Source organism: Cyanistes caeruleus, chromosome 25 (genome assembly GCF_971803275.1).
Source record: "Cyanistes caeruleus chromosome 25, bCyaCae1.hap1.1, whole genome shotgun sequence".
Taxonomy (NCBI): domain Eukaryota; kingdom Metazoa; phylum Chordata; class Aves; order Passeriformes; family Paridae; genus Cyanistes; species Cyanistes caeruleus.
In genome coordinates, this window is record NC_141725.1 from 3,917,451 (window position 1) to 3,944,899 (window position 27,449).

The window sequence follows — 27,449 nt, forward strand, 5'->3', positions numbered from 1 at the left end:
TGCCTCCTCAGCAGCAGAAGAGTCAGATGCAGCCATGCTCCTCAGCCCTTGGCTCATCCTTTCCTTCAGCTCTTTGTGGGGAATCAGCCCCTAAATGTGGGATGTTTGTCTTGTTTCACATTGGTTTTCCTGCTTCTTGTGCTCTGTGGGGTTGGTGAGGGGCTGGGGGCACCGAGTTCCTCCCTGCTGGCAGCGTGTCAGCTCTGCAGGCCCCATGCTCCTGGTGCAGGGACACAGCTCCTGGCTCAGGGCAGGGACACAGCTCTGGGCTTGGTTCAGGGACACAGCTCCTGGCTCAGGGCAGGGACACGGCCTTGGTGCAGGGACAGGGCTCTGGGCTTGGTTCAGGGACACAACCTTGGTGCAGGGACACAGCTCCTGGCTCCGTGCAGGGACACAGCTCCTGGCTCTGTGCAGAGACACAGCTCCAGGCTTGGTTCAGGGACACAGTCTCGGTGCAGGGACACAGCTCTGGGCTCTGTGCAGGGACACAGCTCTGGGCTCTGTGCAGGGACACAGCTCTGGGCTCTGTGCAGAGACACAGCTCCAGGCTTGGTTCAGGGACACAGCTCTGGGCTCTGTGCAGGGACACAGCTCCAGGCTCAGTGCAGGGCCCCAGCTCCTGGCTCCGTGCCGGCCGTGCCGGCGGCAGGTGGTGCTGTCAGTCCGAGTTCTTCCGCTGCCGCCGCCGGGGCTCCCCCGGCCCCTCGGCACCAAGGAGCTGCCAGACCCCCGCAGCCCCCCTCAGAGGCTATTTTAGCTTCCCTGGCCCCATGCCAATGATGAAATCAGTTATTTCCATGTGTTTCCAAAAGCATTAGCCAGCTTTAGCAGCTTTCCGAAGGCGTTACATAAGGCAGCGCTTCCAATGGCGCTCGGCACAGCCGGGATCCGGCTGCTCCGCTGAGCCCGACACGACGGCTGCTCATGGTCTGATGTGCTTCACATTGTACCTGCCAGCCCCGGGGAACAGTGGCCTGAGCTCCGTGTGGCATTTGGCTTCTGACTGCTGACTCCAAATGTGGCTTTTTAATGAGCTGGGAATTGCCCAAATGGAGCAAATCCCGCAGTCCTGTTGGTCCGGCAGCAGCTCTCCTAAAGCATCCAGCAGAGCTTCTTGGAGGTTTGTGATCAGCCTCTCAGCTGCACTTAGTGCTTCCCCCAGGGAAAAGGAGCGTGGCAGTTTTCTCTTTTCCTGTGCTGAGGATATTGACAGCTTAAAATCTTGTGCTTCATTAGCACAATAAATCCCCTCCTAGTTCTCTTCCCACCCCTGCATGAGATCTGGAGCCAGAATTACCTGCTCTTCCCTCTGCCTGATTTTACATGGAGGAGCCTTGAATCTGGAGCCCTTTGTCCATCTCTTACAGCCTGAGTCTCTTCTTGCATCCTCACTGCTGTCAGTTTGTCTGTCTGCATCCCTTCTGTGCTTGTGCACCATAGAGGTGGGAGTTGAGTGGGTTTGGTGAGGAGAGGAGCTTGTCTGGGAGGAGGTGGCTACACCCCTTTCCTTCAGGAAAGTGGGAAGCCCTAAGGATCCCTTTTCCTGTGTTCTCTCCCACCTGAGATCAGTCTCCCACCCCTCATTTTGCTGTGTACAAGCTGCTACATTGCAAAAGCTGGCAAAACCTTCTGATATTCCACTTGCTTGGTGTAAGACACATTTTCCAGTGGTCAGCATGCCAGGTGGCCTCGAGGCTGATAAATTTTGGGGTGGGATTGCCCCAGCTCTGCCTGCTCTGGAGGCCTGAGCAGCTCCCCAGCATCTGCTGAGGCCCAGGGCTGAGCCGTGCAGTGGTGGCACCACGTAGCTATGGTGACAAACCTGGATCCTTTATTTAGTTCCTGCTGTTCCTCCCGAACATCTGCATTTCCTGGTCGGTGCCCACTCCTCCTGCAGCAGGCTGGAGCTGAATCCACGGCCTGTGGATACTGTCAATGGCTGTGTTTGTGTGAGCAGCACAGACACCCCCAGCTCAGCTCTGTCGCTCTGGCGGTTTTGTCTCATCTTTGTGTTGCTTTGAAAGGCTCTAAAAGCCCTCACAGGGCTGTGAGCGCCTGGTCTGGGTTTGAGTGAGACAGAATTCAGTGCAGCAAAGTGCTCATTTCCTCTGTCTGCCAAGGCTGTGCTGACCACAGGCCCCACAGCCGAGCTGTGAAGCAAACACAAACACACTTTGTAAAGATTTCTTGTTCTTCTGTTGAGTACTTCTGTAGTGTGCCTTTACTTTTTTTTCCCCTTGAGCTTGTTCTTATCTTTGTTCCCCTTTTCCAGAACAGCAGAGTTTAGAGGACTTAAAGCTTCAGTGGTATTTGGCTTGTAAAGAGACTCGCATGACAGTATATCCTCCAGATTAGTTGGGATGCTGCTCCTCATTTTGTCTCCCTAATCAGGGATGAAGCTTTATTTATACTCTTCAGGGATGGAAAGAAGGGCTGGTGCTGTTTTGTGTGTGCAGTCAGGAGAGATGTGTCAGAGTGGAAGAGTTTATAAATAACCTTAAGGTTCTTCTGGCAGCATTTGCCCATGTCTTATCAACTCTTGTGCACTTTGCTTCTGGACCAGAAAAATGCACAAAGTCAGCTTTCCTCCTCCTGCTCTAATAGAGTTTTACTGGAAGAGGAAGCTCTGAGGCTGCAGCTCTGCATTAATCAGCATCTGGATTGATTTCCAAGCCCTGTGACCTGGGACATGGTGGTTGGATCCTCAGCAGTTTGTTTTCTCACTTCCATGACCTTTCCTTGCTGGGACAGTGAGAGGCTGTGTCCTGGTGACAGGGGGATGCTTTAATTCTGCTGTGGCAGGAGTCCCCAAGGACTGCCACATCCAGAGGCCTGTCCTGGATCACGGGCTCGAGATTTGCCTGCAGAGGGAGTTTGTGGCCAGAACAGCCAGCTGAGTGCAGGCAGAGGGAGAAGGTCCTGCCTCATTTACAGACTGGCCTCACACTGCTTTTACAGTGGTTGTTAAATGTTGATCCAAGTTGGAGACTGAAGTGGAATCCAGGTTGAGTTCATTAACCTTGCTGTTGGATTTCTTCCTGCTTCTCCAGGCCCACACCTGAGACTGTCCTGTGTTCTGAACTCCAGGAATTCTGCCCTGGAGCTGTGCCAGTCCAGGATCACTGAGTGTGTGGGCTCAGGGCAGATCCATGATCTCCAGTTTCTGGGTTGTCACTTGATGTGATTTGAAAGGGTTTTGAAGCTGTTGATGTGCTGCAGAGGACACGATACCCCTGTCTGGCCACAACGGTGTGGAGTCTGTTCTTATCAATTTAATACCTGATAATTCTCAATGAGAGGACTTCATATTTTAGGAATAATTTCCTCATGGAAAGATTTGTCAGTCATTGGAAAGGGTTGCCCCAGTGAGGTTTGGAGCCCCCATCTCCAAGGAACACCTGGATGTTTGACTCAGTGATTCTGTGACACCCCTGTAAGGGCACAGCAAATCCTCTGGGAATACCAGGGAGCAGAGGTTGGGGTTGGGCCTCCTGAAGCGTTCCCTGGCACAGCCTCTCCCATCCCTGCTCGCAGATAAACTCCAGGGAAGTCTTTACCCTAAATGGCCGCAAGCGGCGGCTGCTGCGGGCAGACGCTCCGGGATGACTTGCCTGGTGAATAGAACATGATGTTTTGTCTTGCTGAAGCCTCTCTTCAGTGCAGGGCTCGAGCCACGGAGCTGCCACGAGTGACTCAGAGCTGAATGCAATGAATGTACATTTTCAGCAAGGGCACTTTCCGTTTTCTTTCAAATGTTGCCCCAAATGCGGTCATTTTTCATTGAGGTAAAAATTCCTTTCCCTCCATTATTCTCATTCTGCCTTTTTAATGGCTTGAGAGCAACAGCTCCCTGTGCCATGGTTGTTTGTGACTACTGTTCTTGGGCCTCTTTTAATCATTTACCTTAAACTTCTCCTCCTGCTTGTACTGGTTTCATCTGGTAAATGCCTTAAATTTCAAAAACACCTTCAAGTGTGGTTTTTAAATAAATCAGTGTGGGGAGTGGGTGGTGTCCTGACTTCCTTGTTTCTGACTACACTAATAAGAGAACCCAGTATTTGCTTTTGTCCCCTAAACTTCATGTGAGAGCTCTTTGCAGCCCTATTTCTTAAAAAGAAAAAAAAAAGAGTCAACTCATTTGGGCAGCTCAGCTGTGAAACTGTCTGATCATCTTATTAATAGGTTCTTTAATTAGGTGTGGGATTTTATTTTTTTTTTTCCTCTGAACTTATTTCTTTTTCTGTAAGGTGAGGAGAAATTCCATCTGAACGTGAGAAAACTCCTTTGCTGCTAGGGTTGAGCTCTGGAATATGTTGCAGTGGTGGGGGGGGGGTGGTTTGTAGAGTTTCCATCCTCAAAGACCTTCAAAACCAAGTCCAAACAATCTAAAACTCTGAGGACTCCAGTGCCTCGAGTTCCTGAGCCAGGAACCTGACCTGTGACCTGGAGAGCTCTTCCTGGATTGCTTTAACCTACTTCTTGTGATGTCATGTGGGTCAGTAGTGACCCCGTCCGCCTTAAAGCTCTTAATGCTGTCACCAGCATGGATAAACCTTCCCAAATTGCCAGGGCAAAGTGTATTTTGGGTTCTGGCTGCAAAATAACTTTACATTTTTCCCCACTGTACTGTCTTATCCCCGCTCTTTGCCCATGTCCTGATCTGATGTGATATGAACAGACTGACAGGGCAGATGTTCTGGAGCAGTTTTTGGTATCACATGTGCTGTGGTGATTTATCTCTTTGGTGACCTTTGAATTGTAGGATCTCACCTGCAAGGCCCTTACAGCTTCCTGCTTGCACTAGGATGTGTCTTTCCATCCCTCACTTCTCAAGTGTCCACTCAGATGCGTTCTCAGTGTGTCCTTGTCCTGGCTCTCCCCAGCACTCTGCACTGTTTGCTCCTGTCCTGATTCTCTCAATTCCTGTTTGACAATGAGTGCTGCTTTCCAGAATTTTCTGGTTGCTGGAGATGGGTTCCTCCTTTTCCAACCCATCTCCAAACCCTCATTCTTCGTGCAACCTGTGCAAGACTTGACAGTGCAGGAGCAACAGGGGATCATCCAGTAAAAGCAAAATTCCTTGTAGTGTTCAGCCAGGCTTTGTTAATGTTCATTAGGTGAATAAATTCCTGGAACCTTCATTGGAGAATCTTTTGGATGCTGCTGGATGTAACTCTCAGGGTTCCATTGGCTCATTTCTGAAGAATATGGCAAAATTTGCTCCTTCTGTTGAGCTGTGAAGCTTCTGAAAGGCAGTGGAGCAGAGTGGGCATCCCAGGAGGCTGTTTAAGGAATCCTCCTCCCTCTTTCCCAAAGAGAATAGGGATGAGCTGCTTTTCCTCTCCCCACTCTGCTTGCCACCCACCCCAGCTACCTCAGCAGATGATCCCAGAAATCCAGGTCCTGGCCAGGGCACAGGGATGGGCAGCAGGATGATTTTTTTTTGTTTTGTTTTGTTTTGTTCTCCTTGGATGCACCTCAGAATAGAATTCTAGAATTCCACTAGACCAGAGGATCTGGGGCACTGAGCAAGTGGTCCCACACTGTGCCTGAGGCTTTGGCTCTTCCATGGAGGAGGTTTAATGGAATTAGCTCTGAAATGCTAAATCTTGGAGACTTTCTTGGAGCTGTGATTGAGGGCTGGACAAGCCTCAGTCTCTGCACTGGGAGGGAGGGAAGGGTTGTACCTGCCTTGCTGGTGGGAAGCTGAGGAACAGACTGGAACAGGTCAACAATGGGATTGGGATTTTATGCTGAGTTTCCCGTGGCCAATGGAGCAAATCCTGCCTGGAGCTGCCAGGACTGGACACAGCATGGCTGTCGAGGAGGGAGGGGGAGGGAAGGGCAGAGCTTTGTGCTTCCTGCCTTTGACTCAGCTGAGTGTCTGTGATCACACCTGGACTTTTTTCCTTCTTTTCAGGAATGCTTGAATACGACCCAGCCAAGAGGTTCTCAATACAGCAGATAAGGCAGCACAAGTGAGTGTTACCAGTCCTTCTCTTCCTGCTCCTCCTGTACCTGTGCTCCTGCTCTCACCTTCTGTTTCCTTTTGACAGCAGACACATGGAAGTCACTAGATCTCCTTCCTCCAGCTCTGCTGGGGCTCTGGCAACCTCCACTTGGCTTTTTTTCCTCCTATTAGAGCATCCGGTGAAGCACTGGAATTGCTAACCAGTAAATAAGGAATATGTTGGAAGTCTGTTTGTGGCGTGCCTGCTTCTGGATAATTAAGGGTTCTGGATAATTTTTTCCAGAGGCCAGCAAGTACTAATGGAGCAGAACAGGAGGTCCTGAAGGCTGTTTTATTGAAGTAGGACTGTTCAGCAACGTGTGTTAGTTCTGGCCAGTCTGGGGACAGAAATATCCCCTGGTATTTGCTCCATATGGAGTCAGTATGTGGAAAAGCATTCCAGGACAATAGGAAATTTATTTTTTTTTTCTTTCTCTTTAATATCACAGTCCTCCCTCCCCCATATCCTCCCCCATTTTCCGTGCCATAGTCAGGGGGGGAAATGCCCCGTTATCACTGAGGGTTTTTTTAAGGATCTGTTTGAACACGCTGGCTCCGAGCAGAGATTTCCTGGGCGGATAAAAGTACAAGAACAAAAAGCATCATGAGGCTGCTTCACTGCGGAGGCTGCATTAGCTTATCTCCTCTTGGAATGGGAAGTGCTTCTGAGGACAGACAGAGCTGCCTCTGGACTGCAGCTGCTCGTCCTGTGAGCCTGCCCAGATCCTTCTGGGAGCTGTAAAAGCAAGGATGTGATCCAGGGTGGTGCTGAGCCCAGTCCACGCTGCAGGAACAGCTCCAAAAAAGCAGGTCAAAAGCCAAAGCAGGTGGGGGTCCCTGGGAGGTGCCCAAGGAGCCACAGCAGAACCTGAGAGGCCTGAAGTGCATTGGGGTTCCACAGAGAGCGGATGGGACCAGCTCCAGCAGGGATTGGAGGGACCAGAGTCCAAGCAGGGCTGGAGGGGCAGGGTTGATGGAGCTGCCCAGGCGATTAATTAATTATAAGGATGACTCTTTTGTAGTAGCCAAGCCCTGTGCCTGGGTTGTTTCAGGGGCTCTGGGTGCTGACGGGTGCAGGCGTCTTCCATTCGAGGCTGCCTTTCCCTGCACGTGCCTCCCAGTACCAGTGGCCATGACCAGAGGGGATCAGCTTTGTCAGGAAGCACTGCAAGGAAGCAGGAATTAAGTCTATGGAGTCATCTGTAGGTGTTAAGAAAAGCACTAAAAGCACTTCCCTCCTTGTGGCTGCAGTGGCCACCCCTGAGCTCAGGAACTGCCCTGGGCCCTCATGGGTCACTGCTGGGTGATGGAGCTGGTTCCCCAACCCCAGATACTCCGTTTTACCCTCTTCCCACGTGGCAGTGATTTTTTGTGTCAGCGTTGCCCAGCTGGAAGCACAGAGGGGTCTCCAGAGACGCCGCCTGTAGTTAGAAATCCAGAGAAACTGGAGCACGCCTCTGGCACGGGGCAGCCACCGAGCTCCTCAGCTGCTGTGCCAAGGCTTTTCATCCCACAGCGCCGAGAGGGGCTGAGGAAAGGCTCTACCTGCAAACCCAGGAGCATTTCCAAGGCTTAGGCTCTTATTAGTTTTGTGTGAGCTTAGCCAGTGCTTCTTAACAGGCTTTTCTCCCCTATTAGTAATTGCCTCCTTCCTCCTGCTGTGGCATCTAGTAATTACATCAAGCACAGCAGAGCTTGCGGCCTGGGCCTTGGATGTGTCTGTCCAGCTTCTTTTTGTGCTAAAGAATCCAGAGCTTGGTTCTCCTGCCTTTTCTTTAAATAGAAGCTTAGCCCTGATGCTTAACCTGACCCTGTTTTTTTCTGTGTAAATGGAACACAGCCGTCAGGACAGCAGGCAGCCATTCGGGTATTGGCAGAGGGGGTTTGGGAAAGCACTTTAGTAAGAAGAGGTTTGATTTCTAGAACCCTTAAATTTCATGTGTTGGGGGGGAGTAAATCATTAATGATTGTGGGTTTCTCTGTACTCCTCATCCCAAAAGCATGTGCTAAAGGCAGGAACTAAATCAGAGAAACATCAAGCAACTTCCCCAGGCTGCCCTGCTGGGATGGATCCCGTCTCAAACCAGAATCACCCCGTGCCTTTCCATGCTGCTGGAAGTCTCCTTTTATGTCTTTGAGCTGCTGTTCCCAGGGACTCACTCATATGGACAGTCAGGATCATCAAAGTGCTCTGAAATCAGCAGGAGCAGCCCCCAGGCAGCAGTTTTGCACTCAGGCTGCTGGACCAGGCTCGTGTCAGGATGGTGGGGACAGTGTTGCCCTGCCCTGTGGGAGGGGTGATCCCAAGGGAAGCGTCACAGGGCGAGTGTCCTGCAGCCACAGAGTTGGGGCTCAGGGTCCATCCTTCCCCACTTCACCTTCCATGAAGCTTGCAGGCACTTGCAGTGGGATCAGGGATAAAATCAGTGGTTCAGGGGCACAGAGACAGCATCAAGGGAGCACAGAGTGCTATTCCAGAGCTGCAGGAAGGCAGGGAAGGCATCCAGGCAGCCCAGCAATGGTAATCCAGCCATTCCTCCCATTATTCCTGTCAGCTATTCCAAATGCTTTTGGCCTGCAGCAGCCGAGGAATGCTGGAGGAAGAGTCTGCTGAGTTTCATCCCTGCCAGCTGCCTTCCTCCCTCCTCACTCCTGCAGCTGAACTGCATCAAACTCCTGTCTCTGGACTTTTACTGGAGTGGGACAAAGCAAAATGCTGCTCTGTTCAACCCAGTCTGTGCAGAGCAGACCTGGAGCTGGAAATTGAAACGAGTTTAACTTCTCCCAGCCTGTCATCTCAGAGCTTAGGAACTGCTAGAAGTCAACCCCTGAATAGCAGTGGAAGAGCCTGAAAACCTGCTTTCCCTTGAAGGATCCGAGTGGGATGATGTTCAGTGAGAAACCAGTGCTGGTAGCTCAGTTCTGTGAATATTTGGTGCTCCTGGGATGGGGATTGTAGGGCAGGGAAGAAAAGCTGCCAAGAGCCAGGGAGTTGCAACCTCCTCCCTATGGATTATCCACCACCTCCCCTCTGCCCTGTGCTTTTGCTGAAGGGCTTCCTGCTCACACATTGCGTTTTGTTACTAATTCACTGACCTGCTGCAGCACTTAAAGTGATGAAGTGGATGCAGAATTCTACCTCTGTCCCTTGTTTCCAAGGCAACCATCTTCCCTTCCCTCTCCACAAGTGTCACACTTAATTTGTTCAGGCGCAGATCCGATTGCAGGAGTTCATAGCACAAGAGGGGAGGCACTTCCACCTTTTATTAGTGGAGGTGCAAATTAACCTGCAGGGCTGGGGTCTCCTCCTGCCCTCCTGGAGCTGCTGTGCTGCCTTCCCCAGCACCTGTGGTGTTTGGAGTGTGGCTCTGGCATGCTGTGCTGTTCAAAGCTGGGTACCAAACCCCTTGGAAATCTGTGTGGTGCTGCTCAGGGCTCCTTTTCAGGGGCTGGCTGTGCTCCTGGGCTGCCTTTGAGGGAGGGAGGGGGGCTTCTCTGAGCCTCTGCTGTTGCCTGTACACTTGTGGGCTTTCTCCATCCCTTCTCTGTAATGCCAGGCAGTGATTTCCCCTCAGCAGGACATAAAGAAGCATTCCTCTTCCTTCCTGAGGCACCTGGCTCAATCTTCTCAACCCTCTGGCAGCACATGGAAGAGATCTTTCCTTCTCTTACCCACATTCTGCAAATCAGTTTTGTAATGTGGTGTGTTAAAGGACTGAATCTCCAGAACTCCTTGTAGGAGTCTGAGCCATCCCTGCCACTTTTAGTGGTCCTACCAGCAGCTGGGAGAAACTGCTGGTGTCACACTTGTGTTTGTTCTGAACCTGACTGAAGAGCTCGGACATCTCTTGATCCAACAAGAGCTGGAGCAATGATTGCAGGGACATTGCTGGCGTGTGTTGCCTTTCCCTGGGACATTTTGTGCCTTCCACGATTGCCTGTGAGGGAGCTGAGCTAAACTGGAACCTTGTTCATTGCTGCTTGTGGTGACAGTGACCTTCCAGGGAGCTGGAGGCCCTTACATGGCATCACAGGAGGTGGAGAATCGCTCGTCCTGACCCTGGCTGGCAGGGCAGGGATCTGCAGCTTGGCATCTGCTCTCAGAGAAAACCATCCCTGTGCAAACCAAGCCAACTGCAATGTTTGTGACCCAAATGGGAAGTGAATAGCTGGGAGTGTTGGAAAGCTGCAGCTGTGCTTACAAGATTCTTATTTTAACCTTGCTTATACCAGGACTTGAAAAGAGCAGAGGGAGGACTTGTGATGGGAGATCTGAGCTTGGGAGCTGCAAATCAAGCACTGGGCTCATTAAGCACTGGGCAACCCACATTCCTCTTTTCCCTTCAGTCCTTGACCCTTGCTGTCTTATCTCCCTGTGGCTGACAGCAGCCGTCTGGGCACCACTTCTGCCTGGCAGGATCACAATTAACGCTTGTGCCGCTGCTGGCCGGGGGTTCTGAGCTTTGCAGGCGCCTCAGTGAGCTTGTGGAATAGGAAGAAATAATCCTTTACTACTTCTGCCTTCACTCTGAAGCATTTTAAGCTACTCCCAGCCCTTTGAAACAGAGACCAGAGAGGAATCTGCCTCTTGCAGAGGGATGTTCTGCACAAGGGGCGCTTCTGAGATATCCAGAATGTTTTCTTCGCCCTCAGGGCTAAAGCAGCTGCCACAAGCACCAGGTAACTGTGTGTCTGCCAGTCCAGTTGGCTCAGGAAACATCCCTGAAACTGGGAAAAACTGGTGGAACAGGGCACTCATCAGCAGGGCTCACACCAAGCCCATGTTTTGGGCGGTGGTGAGGGCAGGGTCAAGGAGGGGCTTTATTTCCTGGCCAACATTGACCAGGCCGTGCTGCTTTCTGGCTCAGGCAATGGCTTCCTGAGGCAGCTGAGGGTGTTCCAAGAGCCAGTGGTCCTCAGCTGAAGAGCAAATCTTCAGTGACAACCTCCAGCACCAGCACAGAAAGCGGAATATCTGTCCCTGCTGGAAAATCCTTGCCAGGAAATACTCCACTATTCTGTACAGAATTGCTCGAGGCTCCTTCCAAGAGGTCTTTGATTTTTCTTAGAACTTCAATGGATTTCTCTTCTCACTCTCTATCCTCATTACCATATATGCATATGCAAGTGTTTGAAATCACCTCCCGGAGGATGGAAGCATAATGACTGGAGTACAGTGATTCAGGTTTCTGCTGCTAATAAAAACCTATTTTTACTCTCCTGGTAAGTAGGACAGGAGGGAAGAGTGAGGCAGAGCTGAAATACAGCAAAATAAAAACACCAGTTGCCACAGACTTCCAGGCTTTTTCCCTTTAAAATTCTCCTTTTAACAGCAGTCACTCTGATCTCATTTGTCCTGGATATTCCCTTCTCCCAAGGTCTCTGGTGTGGAGTTTGGATCCCTCAAGCCCCAGTGCCCCTGGCAGAACCAGCTGCTCCTCTGCCCCTGTTCTGCTGATCCTGCCAGGCTGGATCAGCCCAGGCTGGATTTGCTGTCTTGGCAGTCGCTTCCTCCATGAGCAGAGTCTCCAAGGAAGGGAAATGGATTGATCGGATTAGGAGAGCGGTGTGCCGTGCACGTCACCAAGGATCCATCCAAGGAAGCCATCCTTGGGATCTGTGAGGAGCCAGAATCCACCAATTACTCTGCTCCTGCTCCCTTCCTGCCCGTCCAGCAGCTGGGATGGGCTTTGCTTAACTCCTGTAGTGCCCCTTCAGGGAGCAGAGGTGACAACTGCCAGCTGAGATCTGCAGCAATTCCTGTCCCTCTCCCCAAACAACACCTTCCTCCCTGCAGACAAGGGGCTGCCCAGCTCCAAAACTCCATTGCTGCAGAGAAAACAGTTTAAAGATGCTGATGGTGAAGCATTTTCTGGATGAGAGTTCACCCCTCCCTTGAATCCTGCCTGATTCGTCCCAGTAGCTGCATTTCCATTTGTTTATCTGCTCACTCCTCGCTTTTCCTGATAGTTTTGTTAGAATCCCACTTTTTTTTAGGCCGACTGTCAAAGCAGTGTAAGACTAGAACAAAATGATAATTACAGCTCTGCGCAGGAGGTGCCTTCAGCCTTCCTTCCTGAAAGGAATTTGGAACTGAGGTGATAAAAACCAGATGGCTCAGGTTGGTGAGAGTTCTTGGGCTGGCTCAGGCCCTCCCCCGTGGTTGGAGGCCAGGAGTTACTGGGTGCCAACTGCAGGGTGGAGGCACTTGTGTCCCATCAGGCTTGTGTGGGCTGGAAAGGTGTGTTAGAGGTACCTGGGTTTGGAGAAACCTCTGTTCCCACCCCTATTTAGGGGGTCACTGGGAGTGTGGAGGCTCAAGCAGCACTTCCAGGAAACTTTGGGTGCCCACATGCAGCACTGGGAGATGTCCCAGACAGTCTGGAGTCAGAGCTCTGCTATGGGAGTACGATGAAAAACTAAGAGGTTTATCCCATCTGGCTCTGGGATGCTGCTGGGAAGCAGCTTGCTGGATTCCTGATCTGATTAAGAACAGCTTTTGGAGCTGATATCCTTTCCTGGCCAGATGGCAGCACGGGGTTTGGTGGTGATAGGAGTCCCTTGAGACAGGGGGGGATAAAAAGATAAAGTAGAAGCGTTTCTGCTGTGGTCTTGGTGCAAACTGGCTTTTAGAGGAAACTGCTGCAGTAATTGCCCCTCTCCTCAGGCTGGGATCCTGCAAACTTGTGTCTGTTGGGCTGGATCAACCTCAGCTTCAGGACAGGGGAAGTTCCTTCTGTCCTGCTTGCTTGGATAATAAAACTCAGGAGCTCTGGCAGCTCTGCTGATGTGTTTTGACTTGCAGGTAGTTTGGGCTGGAGTTGGTGATGGAGAGAATGGTCCTGAGCTGCCCTCTGTGCCTGTCCCTCTGTTCCTTTCCTGTTCCCAGTGTGTCCTTCAGCACACTCCAATCCTGACACCTGGCCAGACCTTTTAGTTCCTCCTGACCTGCCATGGGTGGAGCTCTCAGCTCGGAATATTGGGGTGGGCTGGGGCCATCCCCATTGGAGGCCTGCTGCATGCCTTGTGCACTGACCCAGCTCTGCCCTCGGGCTCTCTGCAGCTGGTTTAGGAAGAAACACGCTCAGGCAGAGGCGCTGGTGCCCATCCCTCCCAGCCCCGAGACAAAGGACAGGTGGAGGAGCATGACGGCGGTGCCTTACCTGGAAGATCTGCATGGCTACAATGAGGAAGAGGATGATGACTTGTATGACATTGAAGATGATATCATCTACACTCAGGACTTCACAGTACCAGGTAGGGGAGAAGTGGTGGTGGGGTTTTTTTTTTTTGTGTTTAAAGCTTTTTTTTAGGAAAGGCCTCAAGATCCGAATAATCCTTTCAGCAGAGGAGGAGATTCTTGGTTGTGGAATGGTGTGAATGGTGCTCCAGATTCCTCAGTCCTTGATTTGATCAACCAGGATGCCCCTCCTGGTGTCTTACCCCTGTGCCAGCTTCTTCCCTTCTCCCAGGAGCAGCTGCTGCTGGACTCTGCTGTTCAGCACAGTTAATTCTTTGGACCAGTTTTGCGAGAATGAATTATTTGTGAGCAGAGCTCTGAAGTGACTCTGTCTCCAGGGTACGTGGCACACCTGGGGGATTCCCTGCATGTTGGGAGACTGGTCCCAGCCTGGCCCTTGCCTTCCTCAGCTCCATGTCCATCCCAGCCAAGCAGGCAGGTGTCTGAGGTTGAGAATCACACTGGAAGCAGTGACACCAGGAATTTCACCCTCCTCACACAAACAGTGGCGTTTAAACCCAAATCAGAGCTGTCATGGCAGATGACAGGCAGATTACTGAAAGATCTCCCATGTTCTCTATGTAATTTGTGCTGTTTCAGAGGGATTAGAGGCCTAAAGGATGAGAGGGGTTGCTGAGGTGGGATGTGCAGTGTTTGTGGTGGGCAGGAATCCCTTCAACACTGGGAACACGCTCGTGGGAGGAGCAGGATGAGGAGGGTCCCAGCACAGACCCTCAGTGGGTTTGTGGGGCATTGCAGAGATGGGGGCAGCTGCAGAGGGAATAAATATGAATTTTTCCACCAAAGTCTTCCTGCAGCAATCCCTTTGAACCTGCCCAGTGCTGCATTTCTAGCAGCGATCCCATATTAAAATATAAATTAAAAGCCCCCTTGTACATGGGAGATCAGCTCAGCTGTGGCTCTGCTGGGCAGCCAGAGCAGGAGTGTGAGTGACTCATGGGTGGGGGTGGGTGTTGGGTTTGAGGGGGGGGGGGAGAAAGAGGAAACCTCATTAAATCCTGTGTTCTTCAGAGGAAGAAGGGGCTTTGAGGAAGTGCTTTCATTTTTAAAGGGTTATTTAAAGATTCATGCAGCTCTGTGGGGAGATGTAAATGTTCCAAGCCCCTGGTTCAATCGGTGTTAAACATCCCATCCAGGGAAGTGCAGGGAGAGGATGGAGGAGAGGAAGGCTGTGGCCTGGAGGCAGAATCCTCTCCCCACTCTTCATGCAGTAAAGGGATGTGCTGGTCCTGCTGCTTTTGTGCTGTCTCAGGTCTAGAGGCTGAGCTCTGCTCTTTCCTGTCCTACATTAACCCCTCCACTGCTGCAGCCCCATCCTGCAGCACCTGCTCCTGCGTTTTTCAGTCTGAGGCTGGAAAATACAGCCAGGACTGGATCTTCTGAGCCAAGCCTGGTGCTCAGGAAGGTGCATTCCTGGCTGCTCATGGTGCCTGTGTGCTCAGTCTGACAAACAGCGATTCAAAAGCTCTTTGTGGTGTTATTTCAAAACCTTTTTTGGTGCCTGAATGAGCTGGATGCAGAGCCATTAAGAATGTGAGGGGTGGCAGAGATGAGCAGGGATGAGCAGCCACGTTCCTGGTTCCTCTCTCAGCCCTCCCTTTATTTATTTTATTTTTAGCCCTGCTCGTGGTGAGGGTGAGGTGGGCAGGAGCTGCTCGGGCAGACACAGCGCTGGGTCAGCGGTTCCGCGGGGGCAGCAGTTGCCAAGACTTCAGCCCGTGCTGAATTTTTATTTTCATTAATTTGAACGTCAGCAACTGTCATTGGTGAAGGAGGTAAAATTAGCTCACGATTCACCTCCCTCCTTGGTATCCATAATAGACTCCCGGGACTGTGCTTTTGAAGCAAGGAAGGAGGGGAGGAGAGAAGAGTCACACAAAAGACAAATGAGCTGTTTGGATAGATTCTTTTTTCCCTCCCCAGTCAGAAATGTTAATTGACTTGGCCCAAGTTCAGCAGAGGGAGGGGAAGGAGAAGTGCTCAGCTTTGCTCTGAATGGGGTTGTTTGAGGCTCTGCAGTCGGGCCGGTGGGATGGAGGGATGGGAGGAAAACCCTGGAGTTCTGGGGGGCTGCAGCCAGGCTGACCCGAAGGAACACCATGCCTGGGGGCTCTGGGGACAGTGTGTTCTTCTAGAACTTGGGCCCCTGAGCCCTTTGCAGCCATCCCCCCTCCGGAGGGGTCAGGCACTGGAGGAATCCATAGCAGGGCCACGAGTTTTGTGCTCCTGAGCCTCCCGCTGTGCCAGTGACTTCCAGAGTGCCAGAGGCACTGGCACATGCCCTGGAGGGGGGCAGAGCACCCCCATCACTACAGCCCTTGTGGTGAGCTGGGCCAGGAGCTGTGCTGCTCTGTAGTGCCACCACAGTTCTGGGGTGGGTGCCCAGAACCAGGAGCTGTCTGTGGCCAGTCACTCCCTGTCTGTTCCCGTGGCAGGAGTGCTCAGCTAAGCAGCCACAAGCCAGTGAGTGGGAGCTGTGGCAACGCTGGGAGCCAGTGGGATGGATACAGGGGGAGATCCAGGAGGGAATGGATTGCACGTGTAACCCAGGATGCACCCACCCCTCCCTCCCCACCTCTGGTAGTGGCCAGGGATGATGTGGCAAGGCACAGGGGTCTGAGGAGAGACCCCCACTGTGCTCCCCCAGAGGAGAAGCAGCTCTCTCACCACCCCTGTGTGTCCCCCCCAGCAGTGGGGTGATGCTGGCGCAAGCGGAGCTGACGTCCCGCCCGGCCTTGGCGGAGAAAGGATTGAGCATCCTTTAAAGAAAATTATACATAATCGTCTTACAGCCTTTGCTTCCACTCAAACCTCTGAGTCATAACTGAAGGGCCCTGGAGCGTGACGTTCCTGCTGGAAGGAAATTGCCTCGGCTGGATCCGGTGGGGGGGAGCCAGGGGCCTGAAGAAGCCTCTCCTCAGCCTCGTGTTGGGCTGGGGGCTGCGCCGTGTCCCGGTGGGAGCATCCCAGGATGCAGCCACGTCCCCCTGTCACTCCCCGAGTGAGGGGATGTGACCCAAGGCCTGGCTGTGGCACAGGAGATGCCTCTGGAAGTGGCTCTTCAGCTGCTCTGCTGAGTCACAGGGAGCTGAGGAGGGAGAGGGGCTGATGACACCCATCAGGGTGTTCCCTCAGGGGACAGTGACACACCTGAAGCCCTGCCGGGAGAGACTGCACTGCCCCGTTCTGCAAACACACACAGCCCCTGGGTACCCCAAAGTTGGTACCTGGGGCTGGCACCTGCAGAGAAGGCAGGAGGAAGGGGAATGACCTCGTCCACCGCTGCCCCTCTGCTCCCCAGAGGATCCAGGCTGCTGCCTGAGGTTTGGGGCAGGGCACACAGTCTGGGGAGGAGGGGACACTGTGTCTGTGTGCTGGGGACCAAACCTCGAGGGGAGCAGGGAGGTGCAGTCTCAGGCTCCCAGCCTTGCACATCCTGGGTTGGGGATCCCTCCCCTGTGCTCCTCGCAGGCGCAGGAACAGGTTCAGATTTCCCTCAGGAGCAGGATCCATCCTGGACACCGGGACGGGGATGCTCCCTGAGGTTCTGCTGCCACCTCCTCACTGTGGCGGTTCCCTTGCAGGACAGGTGCCTGAGGAGGAGGCCGGGCAGAACGGGCAGAGCCGCGGCAAGGGGCTGCCCAAGGCCGTGTGCATGAACGGGACGGAGCCGGGGCAGCTGAGCACCAGGGCCAAGGGCGAGCGCCGGGCCAGCGCCTCCTCCAACCCCTCCCGCAAGGCCTGCTCCGCCAGCAGCAAGATCCGCAAGCTCTCCACCTGCAAGCAGCAGTGAGCTCTGCCCAGGTACTGCTGGGGCACTGCCAGGGGCTGCCCGAGGGAGCGGGGATGCATCTGAGCCTGCCCCAGCCGTGGGCAGGGGGAGGGAGTTGAGGGGTGTTTTGTAGTCTGGGTCCTGAGCATCCCTCTGCAGGGTCCCTGGTACCCAAGGCCTGGATGCTCTGGGGGATGCAGAGCCCAGGGGAGACCCCCCCCTCCATGTCCTGCTGTGCCCACCTGGCTCTGCCCTGTCGTCTGAAATGTGCTGTAGTGATCCCTCTCTCCATTCCCTGGCACCAGCATCCCTCTGCCCTGCTCCCAGCCTCAAAATTGGATTTGGGGAGCACAGAGGGATACCGAGCTCCAGGGTGTCCCCAGAGAGGCTCCCATGGGACCTGCCTCTGGCCCAGGAGATAGCCCTGTCACCCATGGCCAGGCCACTTCCAGGGGAAGCTGAGCCCACTCCCTGCTTCCCCCCCCTCCTTCCTGCTCCTTCCTCCCCAGCTCCAAGCCCTGTCCCCTCCTTCCACCCCTCATTCATAACGGAGCCAGCAGTGACTCATGTTCAGCCTCATCCGCCCCCGGCCTCATGCTCGTCACAGCGCTGCTGGGGCTGAGCTCTGTTATCTCCTGGATCACGACCAGCTTTGTGGTGTGAAAAAAGCCCGAAATAAAAGCCGGATCCTCCCCCTGCAGCTGTCAGAGGCCCGTGGCAGCTCCATCTTTAATTCATGGGGGCAGTGAGTCACCTGCGGGGAGTCAGTGCAGCCGGAGCCTGGGATGGGACTCCCCTGGACCTGCTGCTGCTCCTGCCCCTTCCTGCTCAGCTGCTGCTGGAAGGGGAAGCTCTGTGAGGGCTGCCCAGCCTGGCTGGGTCACCCCCCCCATTTAGCCTTTGGAAGGAAGGGAATGCTCCCCTCCTTGGCATACATGACATTCCTTGGCACTGTTTTCTCCTCTGGGCTCACCTGGCTGAGGGACCATGTGCTGTAGGAGCCCCCAAAACCTTCCAAGGACAACAGAGGCATCCTGAGCCCCTCACTCCCATCCCAGGGTGCCAGAGGGAGCCCCGGGGCAGGGTGCAGGAGCAGAGCCAGCACCCCAAATTGGGCACCCTGTGCCCTCCCTAACCCCCTTCTCTCTGTTCTCCCCGCAGCGTCCCCAGGCCAGCCTGCGTCCCCCTCCTCACCCCAGCTCTGCCTCTCTCCTGGGACTGGACTGTGCTTGTGATCCAAAAGGAAACCAGAGGAAACCAACCAAGGAGCCCCCCCTTCCCTCCCTGCACCCCCTGCTCCGGCCAGCGCCAGGACACGAAGCTGCAGTGGCTGGACCTTCCCCACCGGACACCTGGAAGTTGAACTCTGCGGCTGCCAGGACGCTGCCCCCCTCCCCCCAATCACTCTTTGCCAATCAAGACACTGATTCTGTTTTTAATTTTGCGATGGGAAGGGTGGGATGAGGGGTTGGGGGGGGTGGGACCCTCCCCCTTCCCCCTGCCGGGCCCCCCCCGGCCATGTAGAGTCGTGCAAAGCCATTGCCGTGCACTTTATGTTTTAGACTACTGTTATATATTATATATTTTCCTCTCTTTTTTTTTCTTTTTTTTTTTTTTCTTTTTTTTTTTTTGTTTTGTTTTGTTTATATTTGCGGTATATTTAGAGATTCCTACACATCGTGATGTGTTAAAATAAACCAGATGAGGAAAAAAAACCAAACAAACAGGTATTAAGACAAAGCAGAACTCTATTACACCTGCATGCTGCACGGGGGCTCAGAGGGGCTCAGAAGGGAACAGGGCCCAGGAAGGGCTCAGAGTTTGGGAGGAATCCAAAGGGATTGGGGCGCTGGCAGCCACTTGGCTTTTTTTCTGCTTTTTTTTTTTTTCTATTTTTTATTTTTTTCCCTCCTTTTTTTTTTTTTTTTTTCTTTTTTTAAAGAAAAATAAAGTGAAAACAGCAGGTGGGTTTCATGTCCTTCCTCCTGCAGCAGGTGGGCACGACCAGCCCCTCCTCCTCCTTTTCCTTTTGGAAAGGCACAGCTCCCCCAGGCAAACCCTACACCTGTGGGGCAGTGCCAGGCCTGGAGCCCCCCTGCCCCGACCCTCCCACCCCCACAACAGGCACCATCCCAGGGGGCAGAAGGTAAGAAAAGAGCTCAGAGACATCACAGTCGGTTTTGGTTTTTCTCCTTTGTTTATAGACTTAAAAACGCAGAGGTGATGGAGGGAGGGCTTTGGGCAGAGCCTGCGCAGAGGGAAGGAGCAACCCGGCCTCTACTCGCATGCAATGGGGGTTTGGGGGGGCCCTGCCTGTCCCCCCCCCGCTGCCGAGTCCCAGGTGCCACAGCCAGGGCTGGGCTGGGGCAGTTTCTTTTTTTTTTTCTCTTTTTCACCCATCCTTTGAAACACAAAAACCCAATAAAAAGCAAACACACCCCATCCCCTGCACCCCGGAGCAGCAGCCACCTCTGTAAAAATCAATAAATATCCTCGAGCCCCCACTGGGGTGCTGGGGGGCACTGGGGGTCACCCACAGCACACCTGGGGATGCCCCACTCTGCTCTCCCCCTGTACCCTGGGCCAGGGGGCAGCACCAGGGGCAGGCACCAGGCAGCCCCCACCCCTCCGGGGGGTATTTTTGGGGTCGATCCTGCCCCCCCCCCCAGCCCTTAGGCTGCCACTTTGGGGCCCCCCAAGCGGTGCTTGAGCCCCTCAAGAATCCCCCTGGCCCAGGCCCCCTGCTTCCAGTTTAGATCCCAGGCTCCCTGCAGATCTCGGGCAGGAGGGGTTTGGGATTGAGGAGGTGACTTCCCCCCTCCCCAAAGTGCCCCCTGGCCAGGGTGGCACCGCAGCATCCCCGGAGCGGGGACACCCAGCTCCGGCCCCTTCCTGGCGGGGACATTCCCGGCCGGACGAGAGGCTTATTGCTTGTAAAACCACGGAGGGAGGGGAGAGCGGAGGTGCCTCGGGGGCTCAGCGGGGTGGGAGCTTCAGCAAAGTCCCTCAGCGCTGACCCCCGGCCAACGCTCGGCTTCTCCTCCGTGCCCCGACCCCCGGGGCTCCCCCAGCCCGGGCCCTCGCTCCCGGGAGCCGGGGGGCTCGGCCACCCCACGCTACCGGACCCCCGTGCTGGGGGTACAGCCAGGGGCCCCCACGTGCCCTCCTGGCCTCCCCGGGCCAGGATCCCTTCCCGCACCGGGCACCCCGTGCCGGCAGCAGGAGGGGATGGAGCCCCGAACCCTGGTGGGGGCTGAGCCCCCCCGCCCCGTGCTGGGCTCTCTCCCCCTCACGCCGGGCCTAGACCGTGCTGTGGTCAGGGGGGGCATCACTGGCTGCCACGGCCACCGTGCACTCGGGGGTCTCTCTCTCTGCCGCTTTCCTCAGGTGCCCGTAGAGCCGCTCCTCCAGGCCGCCGGCGATCTTGTCCATCAGCTCCGAGCCGGAGCCCAGCCCCAAGCACCTCCCGGGGCCGGGGCAGTCATCGTCCTCAGGGGGCTCGGAGCCAGCCTTGGGCTCGGGGGCCGCCTCTCCGGGCTCCTCCACGATCACCTGGATCTCGGGGTCAGGCAGCGCCGGGGCAGGGGGGACCCCATCGGCCGCCTCGGCCGCCTCCTCGTCGCCGGCGCTGACGATGCGGGGCAGGGGGCTGTGGAACCGGGAGTCCAGGGGATAATTGGCGCTGTCGCCGCGGCGCAGGGGCGTCCGGTGCCGCTCCAGCGCCGGGTACCGCACGCCGGGGTCGCTGAACTGCTTGGTGTGCTGCCACTGCTTGCGCAGGTGCGTGCGGGAGCGGTGCTTCCCCCGCAGCGGAGACTCGTCGAACTGCGGGTCGTGGCGCACGAAGGCGTTGAACAGCGCGTCCGTCTTCTCGTCGATGCTGTAGTCCCGCCGGGGCAGCCCCTCCCGCCCCGGGAACATCTGCCCGTACGGGGACCAGGCCAGGGGGCTGTGGGGACGGAGGTGTCCCCCACCCGCCGCGCCCAGGGTCGTGCTCCCCCCCTCCTCCTCTTCCTCATCTTCCTCCTCCTCCTCCTCCTCCGGCTCCCGGCCCTCGAAGCTCTCGAAGATGGTTCCTTTCCGCCCGGCGCTGGTGAAGCAAATGCGCTTCTCGGAGGCCGTCTGGTCCTTGGGGGGGCCCTCCTCGCCCCCCCGGCTGGGCGCCTCGATGGAGGCGTAGCCGCTGTCCATCTGCAGCAGCTTGCGCGTGCCGGGCTCCGATTCCTCCGGCTTGGGCCGACCCCAGAACTTCTCCTCGGGGCCTTCAGCCTCGTCCAGGGAAGGGGAGGGGCAGGGGGGCACGCCGCTGGCGGAGGAGACGCTGTCCCCGCCGTCGCTGCGCACCGAGTCCTGGTCGTTGCTGCGCTCGGAGGCCGCGTACAGCTCCAGCGAGGCGCGCAGGCTCCAGATGTCGTGGTAGGCGCTGGGCTGCTCGGGCACGCCGGACTCGCCGGGGCTGCCCGCGCCGCCCTCGCCCGGCTCTAGCCTGCGGGCACCACCCCGGTGTCACGTCAGGGACCGGACAGACCCCGCAGGCAGCGGGCAGGGATGTGCCAGCCCGGCCCCTGCAGGCTCCACAGCGCTGCCGTGGTGCCACCCGCTCCTCCATGCTGTCCCCAGCACCGTGCCCGTGCCCCAACCCAACCTCCCCATCACCAGCAACCCCCCCGGACCCCTCGCCCCAGACCCGGCTGCCCCACCAGAGCCGTAGAGGTGGGAGCCCCCCATTCCCAGGGCAGCACGGGGGTCCCTCGGTGCCTTCCCGGTGCCCGGCTCACCCATCCCCGTCCCCTCTTATCTACTGAAAAATACCTGCCGAGAGAGGGTGGGGGGCTGGCGGGGGAGGGCAGGAAGGGGCCCCCCGCGGGGTGGAAGGCCACGTCATCCGTGTGGGCAATGTACTGGATGATGTCGGTCTGATGGGGGTCCCGGTCCTCTTGGTCCATGCTCTCGCTGGCTGCCCGCTGCCTCTGGAACTGCCGGCGCTTGGGGGACCCTGGGGGGCGCAGGGCAGGGCTGGGGGGGAAAACCCAACCGGCACCACCAGCCCCCCACCCATACATGTCCACCTCCCCCTGCACGGCCCCGCGGGGCCCCCGCTGACCCCCACCTCTGGTGTCCAGGCTGGACGCCCGCTGGGTGCTCTCCAGCTTCCACTTCTTGATCCTGAAGTAGGGGCTGGCCCCGTCCAGGCTGGCGTGGCGACGCAGGCGGGTGAAGAACTGCAGGACGGTGCCCTGGGGAGGGGTCGGGGGGGGCTCCCCGGGGCCGGCACTGCCCGCCCCAGCACTCCTGGGTGCTGCTGTGAACTGGGGGCATGGGGGGCCGTGAGTGCCCGCTCGGACCCGAGCACGCCCCCCGCCCCGGCCCCCCCGCATCCCACTCGGCTCCTTTGTCCGCTCCGCAGAGCTGGGCTGCAGCAGATGCACAAATGTCCCCCGGGGCAGGGATGAGGCGGGGGGGGGCAGAGCCTGTTTCTAGCTGGATGCCCACGTCTCTCCCTGAGCCCTGGCACGGAGCAGGGGGGGCAGGGCTGGGATCTGGAGGAGCAAGGAGGGAGCAGGACAGGACCCTTGGGGCTGTGCGGGCTGGGAGCCCCTTCCCCCGGCCAGTCCCGGCCCCCGCCCCAGCACTCACCGAGGGCCCCTCCCCGGAGTCGGAGGAGGCGGACGGGCTGGCCTCTGTGAAGCTGGTGTCCACGGTGGAGTTGTAGGTGTCCCCGGGCAGGGCAGAGCTGGGGCCCACGGCATGGCTGGGGAGCACCGGCCGGGGCAGGGCCCCCGCGGGGGGCTGCAAGGCAGAGCACGCTCAGGGGGGCTGCACGAGAGTGGGGACCAGGAGGGGCCCCTGCACCCCAGGACCTCCTGTCTCTACTTCCAGCAATGCCCTGAGACTCCCACCCTGGGCCCAGCAGTGCCTCCCTGGGGTGCTTTAGGACACCTGGCTCCCATGTCCCTCCTGTCCCTCGGGCACTGGGGGCTCACCTGGAAGATGGCAAGACCAGGCTTGGGCGGGGGCAGGCGGGGGGTCATGGCCAGGCTGTTCTCGCTGGACTCACACTCGTGGATGGTGACAATCTTGAGGGCAGGCGGCGGGAGGTGCAGGTGAGTCAGGCGGGCGTTCTTCAGGTGGTGGAAGTCCCCCTCTGTCAGTGTGTACCTGTGGGACAGCTGGGTCAGGAGGGGAAGCCCCAACCCCCTGTCCCCCACTCAGCTCAGAGCTTCACCTCCTCCCCTTCTCCTGGGACTTCTTGCCCTGGTCAAAGAGCGCGGCCTCGTTGAAGGAGACGCGCCGGGCAGTGGAGGAGCTGGAGGACAGGAACCGCTCGCTCTCCGCATCCCGGTAGCTGGAGGACGACAGGCACTCGGGGTCCTCCGCTTTGCCAGTGATATCTGCAGAGAAGGGGGTCAGCAGTGTCCCCCCCCCGCCACCGTGGTGTTCCCCAGCTTCCCCAGCTGAGGCTTGGCAAACTTGCTGCCCTCACGGCCTCAATGCCAACCCGGAATTCCCTGCTGCCAGTCTCGCGCCACAGCCAGGGATGGACAATGGGGGGCACAAGGGGTGTGTGGTTGTCACTGTCATGGGGCTGCACATTGGGAGGGGAGGGACCAGGAGCTGCCTCACCCCCCTCCCCAGAACCTGGGATGCAGCTGGGGGCGGTCAGCGCGGGTCACTCACCCTGCGCCTGCTGCGAGTCATCCAGGTAAGTGGTGTTGGTTTTCTCGGGGTCATCGCTGGCTCTGCAGGGGGAGGAGGGTCAGAGGTGCCCGGGCCAGCCCCCCCCCGCCCCCGACCCTCCTCGCGGTGCCACACACCCCGGGGACGGTGGCGTCACCCCTTGCCCACCTGGAGTGCCGGCGGTCGGCCTCGCAGCAGCGGCGGCAGATGATCAGGATGCCCGAGAGCAGGACCAGTGTGCCCCCGATGAAGATGGAGAGCAGGGCGAGGAGCAGCACGTACCCATCCTGAGGGGACACCTCGCCGGGCACCGCCTGCCCGAGGCCGAGGAGCTGAACCGCGGGGACCTCGGCCCACCCCAAACCTGCTCCCACCGCGCTGACGCCAGCGCTGCTCCCCAGAGCCGCCGCGCCCCCCACCCCCCGCCGCCCCCGGGCCCTGCCTGCACCAAGGCAACGCAGACGGGGGGGCTGAGCCGCCCGCGGCCCCCGCGCCGAGAGGGAGTGGGAACGGGGTTGGGGATGGGGACGGCGGCAGGACCCCCAACCCTGCCCCACCGCGGGGGTCGGTGCTCGCTCTCCCTGCCCGGGGGAGAGGGGCTGATCCGGCAGCAGCCCCCAGGCCGCTGGACCCCCAGAGCATCCCAGCGGTGCCCAGGACACGGAGAGCTGTCACCCACTCACGGCACTGGCAGAGCAGGGGGTGACAGCGGGGCTGCTGCCGTGCCCCCCCGAGCGAAGACGCCAGCCCCACGGCAGCGACGAGAACCCCACAGCTCCCAACAGGCATCCCCCCTCCCGCGGGAGGCTGGCGGCGTGGGGAGGGGCGGCACAGACAGGCAGGGACAGGCAGCACTCACCGTGGCGCTCTCGGTCGCGTTGTCCCAGGGTGTTGGGTCATCGCTCATGGTCTGTCCCGGCCCGAGCGTGTCCTGGGACGGGGGGAGACAGAGGGAGGCACCGGCCGGGACGGCGGGGCCGGGCCGGGGGCGGCGGCGGCGGCTCCTGCCCGGCCCCTGCCCGGCACCGCGGTGCGGAGCTGCCGGGAGGGACCGGGAGGGAGGGACCGGGATGGAGAGATGGAGGGAGGGACCGGGATGGAGGGATGAAGGGAGGGTGTGCTCAGGGGAAGGATGAAGGGATGGAGGGTGTGGTCAGGAGGGAAGCAGGGATGGACGGATGGAAGGATGGGGAGGAGGGGGCAGAACCGCTGCCCCTCCCCAGAGAACCCCTCACCCCCGCCGGGCACAGCCACCCCCCGCTCCCAGCCCCCCGGAGCACGGAGCGGCCACGGTCCCCACGCCCGGCTGGGGCCGGAGCCCCCAAACGGTGGCTGGTGCTGGTGGCCAGAGCTGGCCCGGGGGGTGAAGTCCCTGCCCCAGGTCCGGGGTGACACCGCGCTGCCGTCCCCGGGGGCCAAACGCAGCCCCAGCCCCGCCGCCGAGGGACCCCCTGCCCGCGGAAGCTCGGGGGGAGCCGCGCTGGGGGCTCCCGGCAGGGATGGGGGGCAGGTGGCCGCCCCACAGCTCGTGGCGTGGGTGTCGCCGGAGCGCGACGGGTGACGCTCGTGAGTCATCCCGAGAGCGGCTCCGTCACCGGGCTGTCCGCGCGGGGGGGACACCGAGGGGCCGGGGGGGCCGGGCCGAGCTCCTGAGGAGCGAGACCCGCCAGGACAGGGGTCCCACTCCCCTCCGCGGCATCGGCCCTGCGGCCTTTGGGGACCCGGCGGGGACCTCGTCACCCTCCTGCGTGTCCGGCCCTTCCCGGGGGCTGCCGAGCTCCAGCTCCCGCTGCGAGGCCGTGGGTCCCCTCCGTGGGTCCCCTCCGTGGGTCCCCAGGCTGCTGAAGGGGCTGAGCCTGAGCTGGGTGGGCGATGCTGTGTCGGAGACCCCCGGAGCGGGCAGGGGTGGGCACTTGGAAGCCGCTCAAAATTAGGTCAGTGAAAAATGTGAATGGAGCCCGTGAAGGGGTGGGGACTGTCACTCGTGGGGACAGCGCAGGGGTGGCCGTGTCGCAGCTGGCAGTGAGGGACGGTGATGGCTGAGGCTGCCCTGTCACAGGTTGGGGTACCAACCCCTTGGAGGGATATCGGGGCGTCGGGGGCCTCCAGAGGCGGAGGACCCCCTGCCCACACCGGCCCTCGGGCATCTCCAGGCTGGTGGGATGCAGCACGAGGTGAAGGGACCCATCCCGCGACCCCTGAGAAAGGGTAAGGGGGTGGGGGTCCCGCTTCCGACCACATGGGGGGACCCCGGGCGAGGGGCTGCGGCTCCACGCGGGATGAGCGCCCCACGGGGGGGATCCCTATGGGGCATCCTCCGGCCCCAGGCGGGGGGCGCGGGGGGCCGGGGGGAGCGGGAAGAATGTCCCTCCTGTTCCCCATCATGGAGGAATCCCGTCTCCATGGCGACCCGGCAGGAACAGGACGGCCATTGTCTGGAGGAGGGGGCCGGTCCCCGGGCTGTCCCCCTCGGAGGGGACACGGGGCGGGACCCGGGGTCGCCGCCAGTGCCCGGGGCGGGGGCTCGGGGTCGGGGGACCCCGGTGGTGCCGCGCCTCCGCACGTGGGAAGGGGGGCGGGGGACGGGCCGGGGCTGCGCCCCACGCGTGTGTGCGACCCACGGGGTCCCGCTGGACCGGGGACGGGCTGGGGGCGTGGGGGGGACCCGCTCTGCCCCCTGTGACTGCAGGCCCGCGCCCCAGCCCGGTGACGGGGATGCAGTCAGGGATGTGGGGCGGGGATGGAGGCAGGGATGCGGGATGCAGGCAGGGATGCGGGATGCAGGCAGGAATGTGGGGCAGGGATGGAGACAGGCACGTAGGATGCGCGATGAGGGATGCGGGCAGGGATGTGGGACAGGGACGTGGGGCAGGGATAAGGGATGCAGGCAGAGCTGGTGACAGGGCTGCCGAAAGGGCTGCTGACAGCGAGGCAGGAGCCCCCGGGACCTCTACGCGCGGTAGGGCGCGATGCTCTCCCCTCGGCCGGGCCGGCTCCCTGTGTCGCGATAGGGGCTGTCGCGAGGCGGCGGAGCCAGACACTCACCTACAACCGAGACCGGGGCTCCATCGCCGCCGCTGCGCTCGGTGCGGCGGGGCGGCCCCGGGATTTATGAATGAACCGGAGCCGCCCCCGCGCGGCGCGGGCGTCACGTGGGGACAGGGGCTGCCCCAGCCCTGCCTGCACCAGCCCTGCCTGTCCCCCCTGCCCCTCTGCCTGTCCCCCCTGCCCCTCTGCCTGTCCCCCCTGCCCCTCTGCCTGCCTCACAGTCCTGCTCTAACTCCTGCCTGCACCTCTGCCCCTACCTCTGCTTTTATTCTTGCCTGCCCCAGCCCTGACTACACCTGTCGGCCCCAGCCCTGACTGCACTCCTGCTTGCATCCCTGCCTGCACTAGCCCTGCCTACATCAGCCCTGCCTCCACCGCTGCCCTCACACCTGTCTGTACCAGTCCTGCCTGCACCTCCTCTACCTGCATCCCTGCCTGCATCCCTGCCTGTACCACTCCTGCCTCTACCCCTGCCTGCCCCATACCCCCGTCTGCGTTCCTGTCCCACCTCCCTGTGTCCATCCCCGCCCCGGAGCTCCCCGAGCCGCTGGGGCACGGCCGGACCGGGGCCGGGGTTGCGGCGGCCCCTCGGTGCGGAGGCGGAGCGGGCCCCCCCGCCCGGCACCACGACACCCGGCAGGCGGAGAAGACTACAACTCCCATAAGGCCAGGCGGCG

The 27,449-nt window shown here is 58.6% G+C and overlaps 2 protein-coding genes across 3 annotated transcripts in view; one reads left to right on the forward strand and one right to left on the reverse strand.

The window, feature by feature from the left end:
• Positions 1 to 19,009, forward strand: part of STK11 (serine/threonine kinase 11) — a 31,876-nt gene extending 12,867 nt beyond the window's left edge. For both annotated transcript variants that reach the window (XM_086863120.1, XM_086863119.1), the window contains 4 exons: positions 5,924 to 5,981; positions 13,077 to 13,270; positions 16,859 to 17,078; positions 18,208 to 19,009. In XM_086863120.1, coding sequence (XP_086719246.1) covers positions 5,924 to 5,981; positions 13,077 to 13,270; positions 16,859 to 17,067 — 461 coding nt within the window. In that variant the 3' untranslated portion in view covers positions 17,068 to 17,078; positions 18,208 to 19,009. The remainder of the gene's footprint in view (positions 1 to 5,923; positions 5,982 to 13,076; positions 13,271 to 16,858; positions 17,079 to 18,207) is intronic.
• Positions 19,010 to 19,219: 210 nt separating this feature from the next.
• CBARP (CACN subunit beta associated regulatory protein) lies at positions 19,220 to 27,442 on the reverse strand. The gene is made up of 10 exons (XM_086863117.1): positions 26,770 to 27,442; positions 24,584 to 24,655; positions 23,893 to 24,038; positions 23,725 to 23,786; positions 23,273 to 23,438; positions 23,031 to 23,205; positions 22,684 to 22,836; positions 22,157 to 22,355; positions 21,859 to 22,042; positions 19,220 to 21,532 (listed from the first exon to the last, which is right to left on the reverse strand). Exons 2-10 carry the CDS (start codon positions 24,629 to 24,631, stop codon positions 20,347 to 20,349), a joined length of 2,319 nt encoding a protein of 772 aa, XP_086719243.1. The 5' UTR covers positions 24,632 to 24,655; positions 26,770 to 27,442; the 3' UTR covers positions 19,220 to 20,346.
• Between the last annotated feature and the right edge of the window lie 7 nt (positions 27,443 to 27,449).

Excerpts from the sequence above, each read along its gene's own strand:
- CBARP (XM_086863117.1), bottom strand. The coding sequence starts at position 24,631 with ATGAGCGATGACCCAACACCCTGGGACAACGCGACCGAGAGCGCCACG. Across the intron at positions 24,039-24,583 it reads ACGCGACCGAGAGCGCCACG|GCGGTGCCCGGCGAGGTGTC; the intron begins GTGAGTGCTGCC and ends GGCCTCGGGCAG. Across the intron at positions 22,837-23,030 it reads CTGGTCTTGCCATCTTCCAG|CCCCCCGCGGGGGCCCTGCC; the intron begins GTGAGCCCCCAG and ends TCTGCCTTGCAG.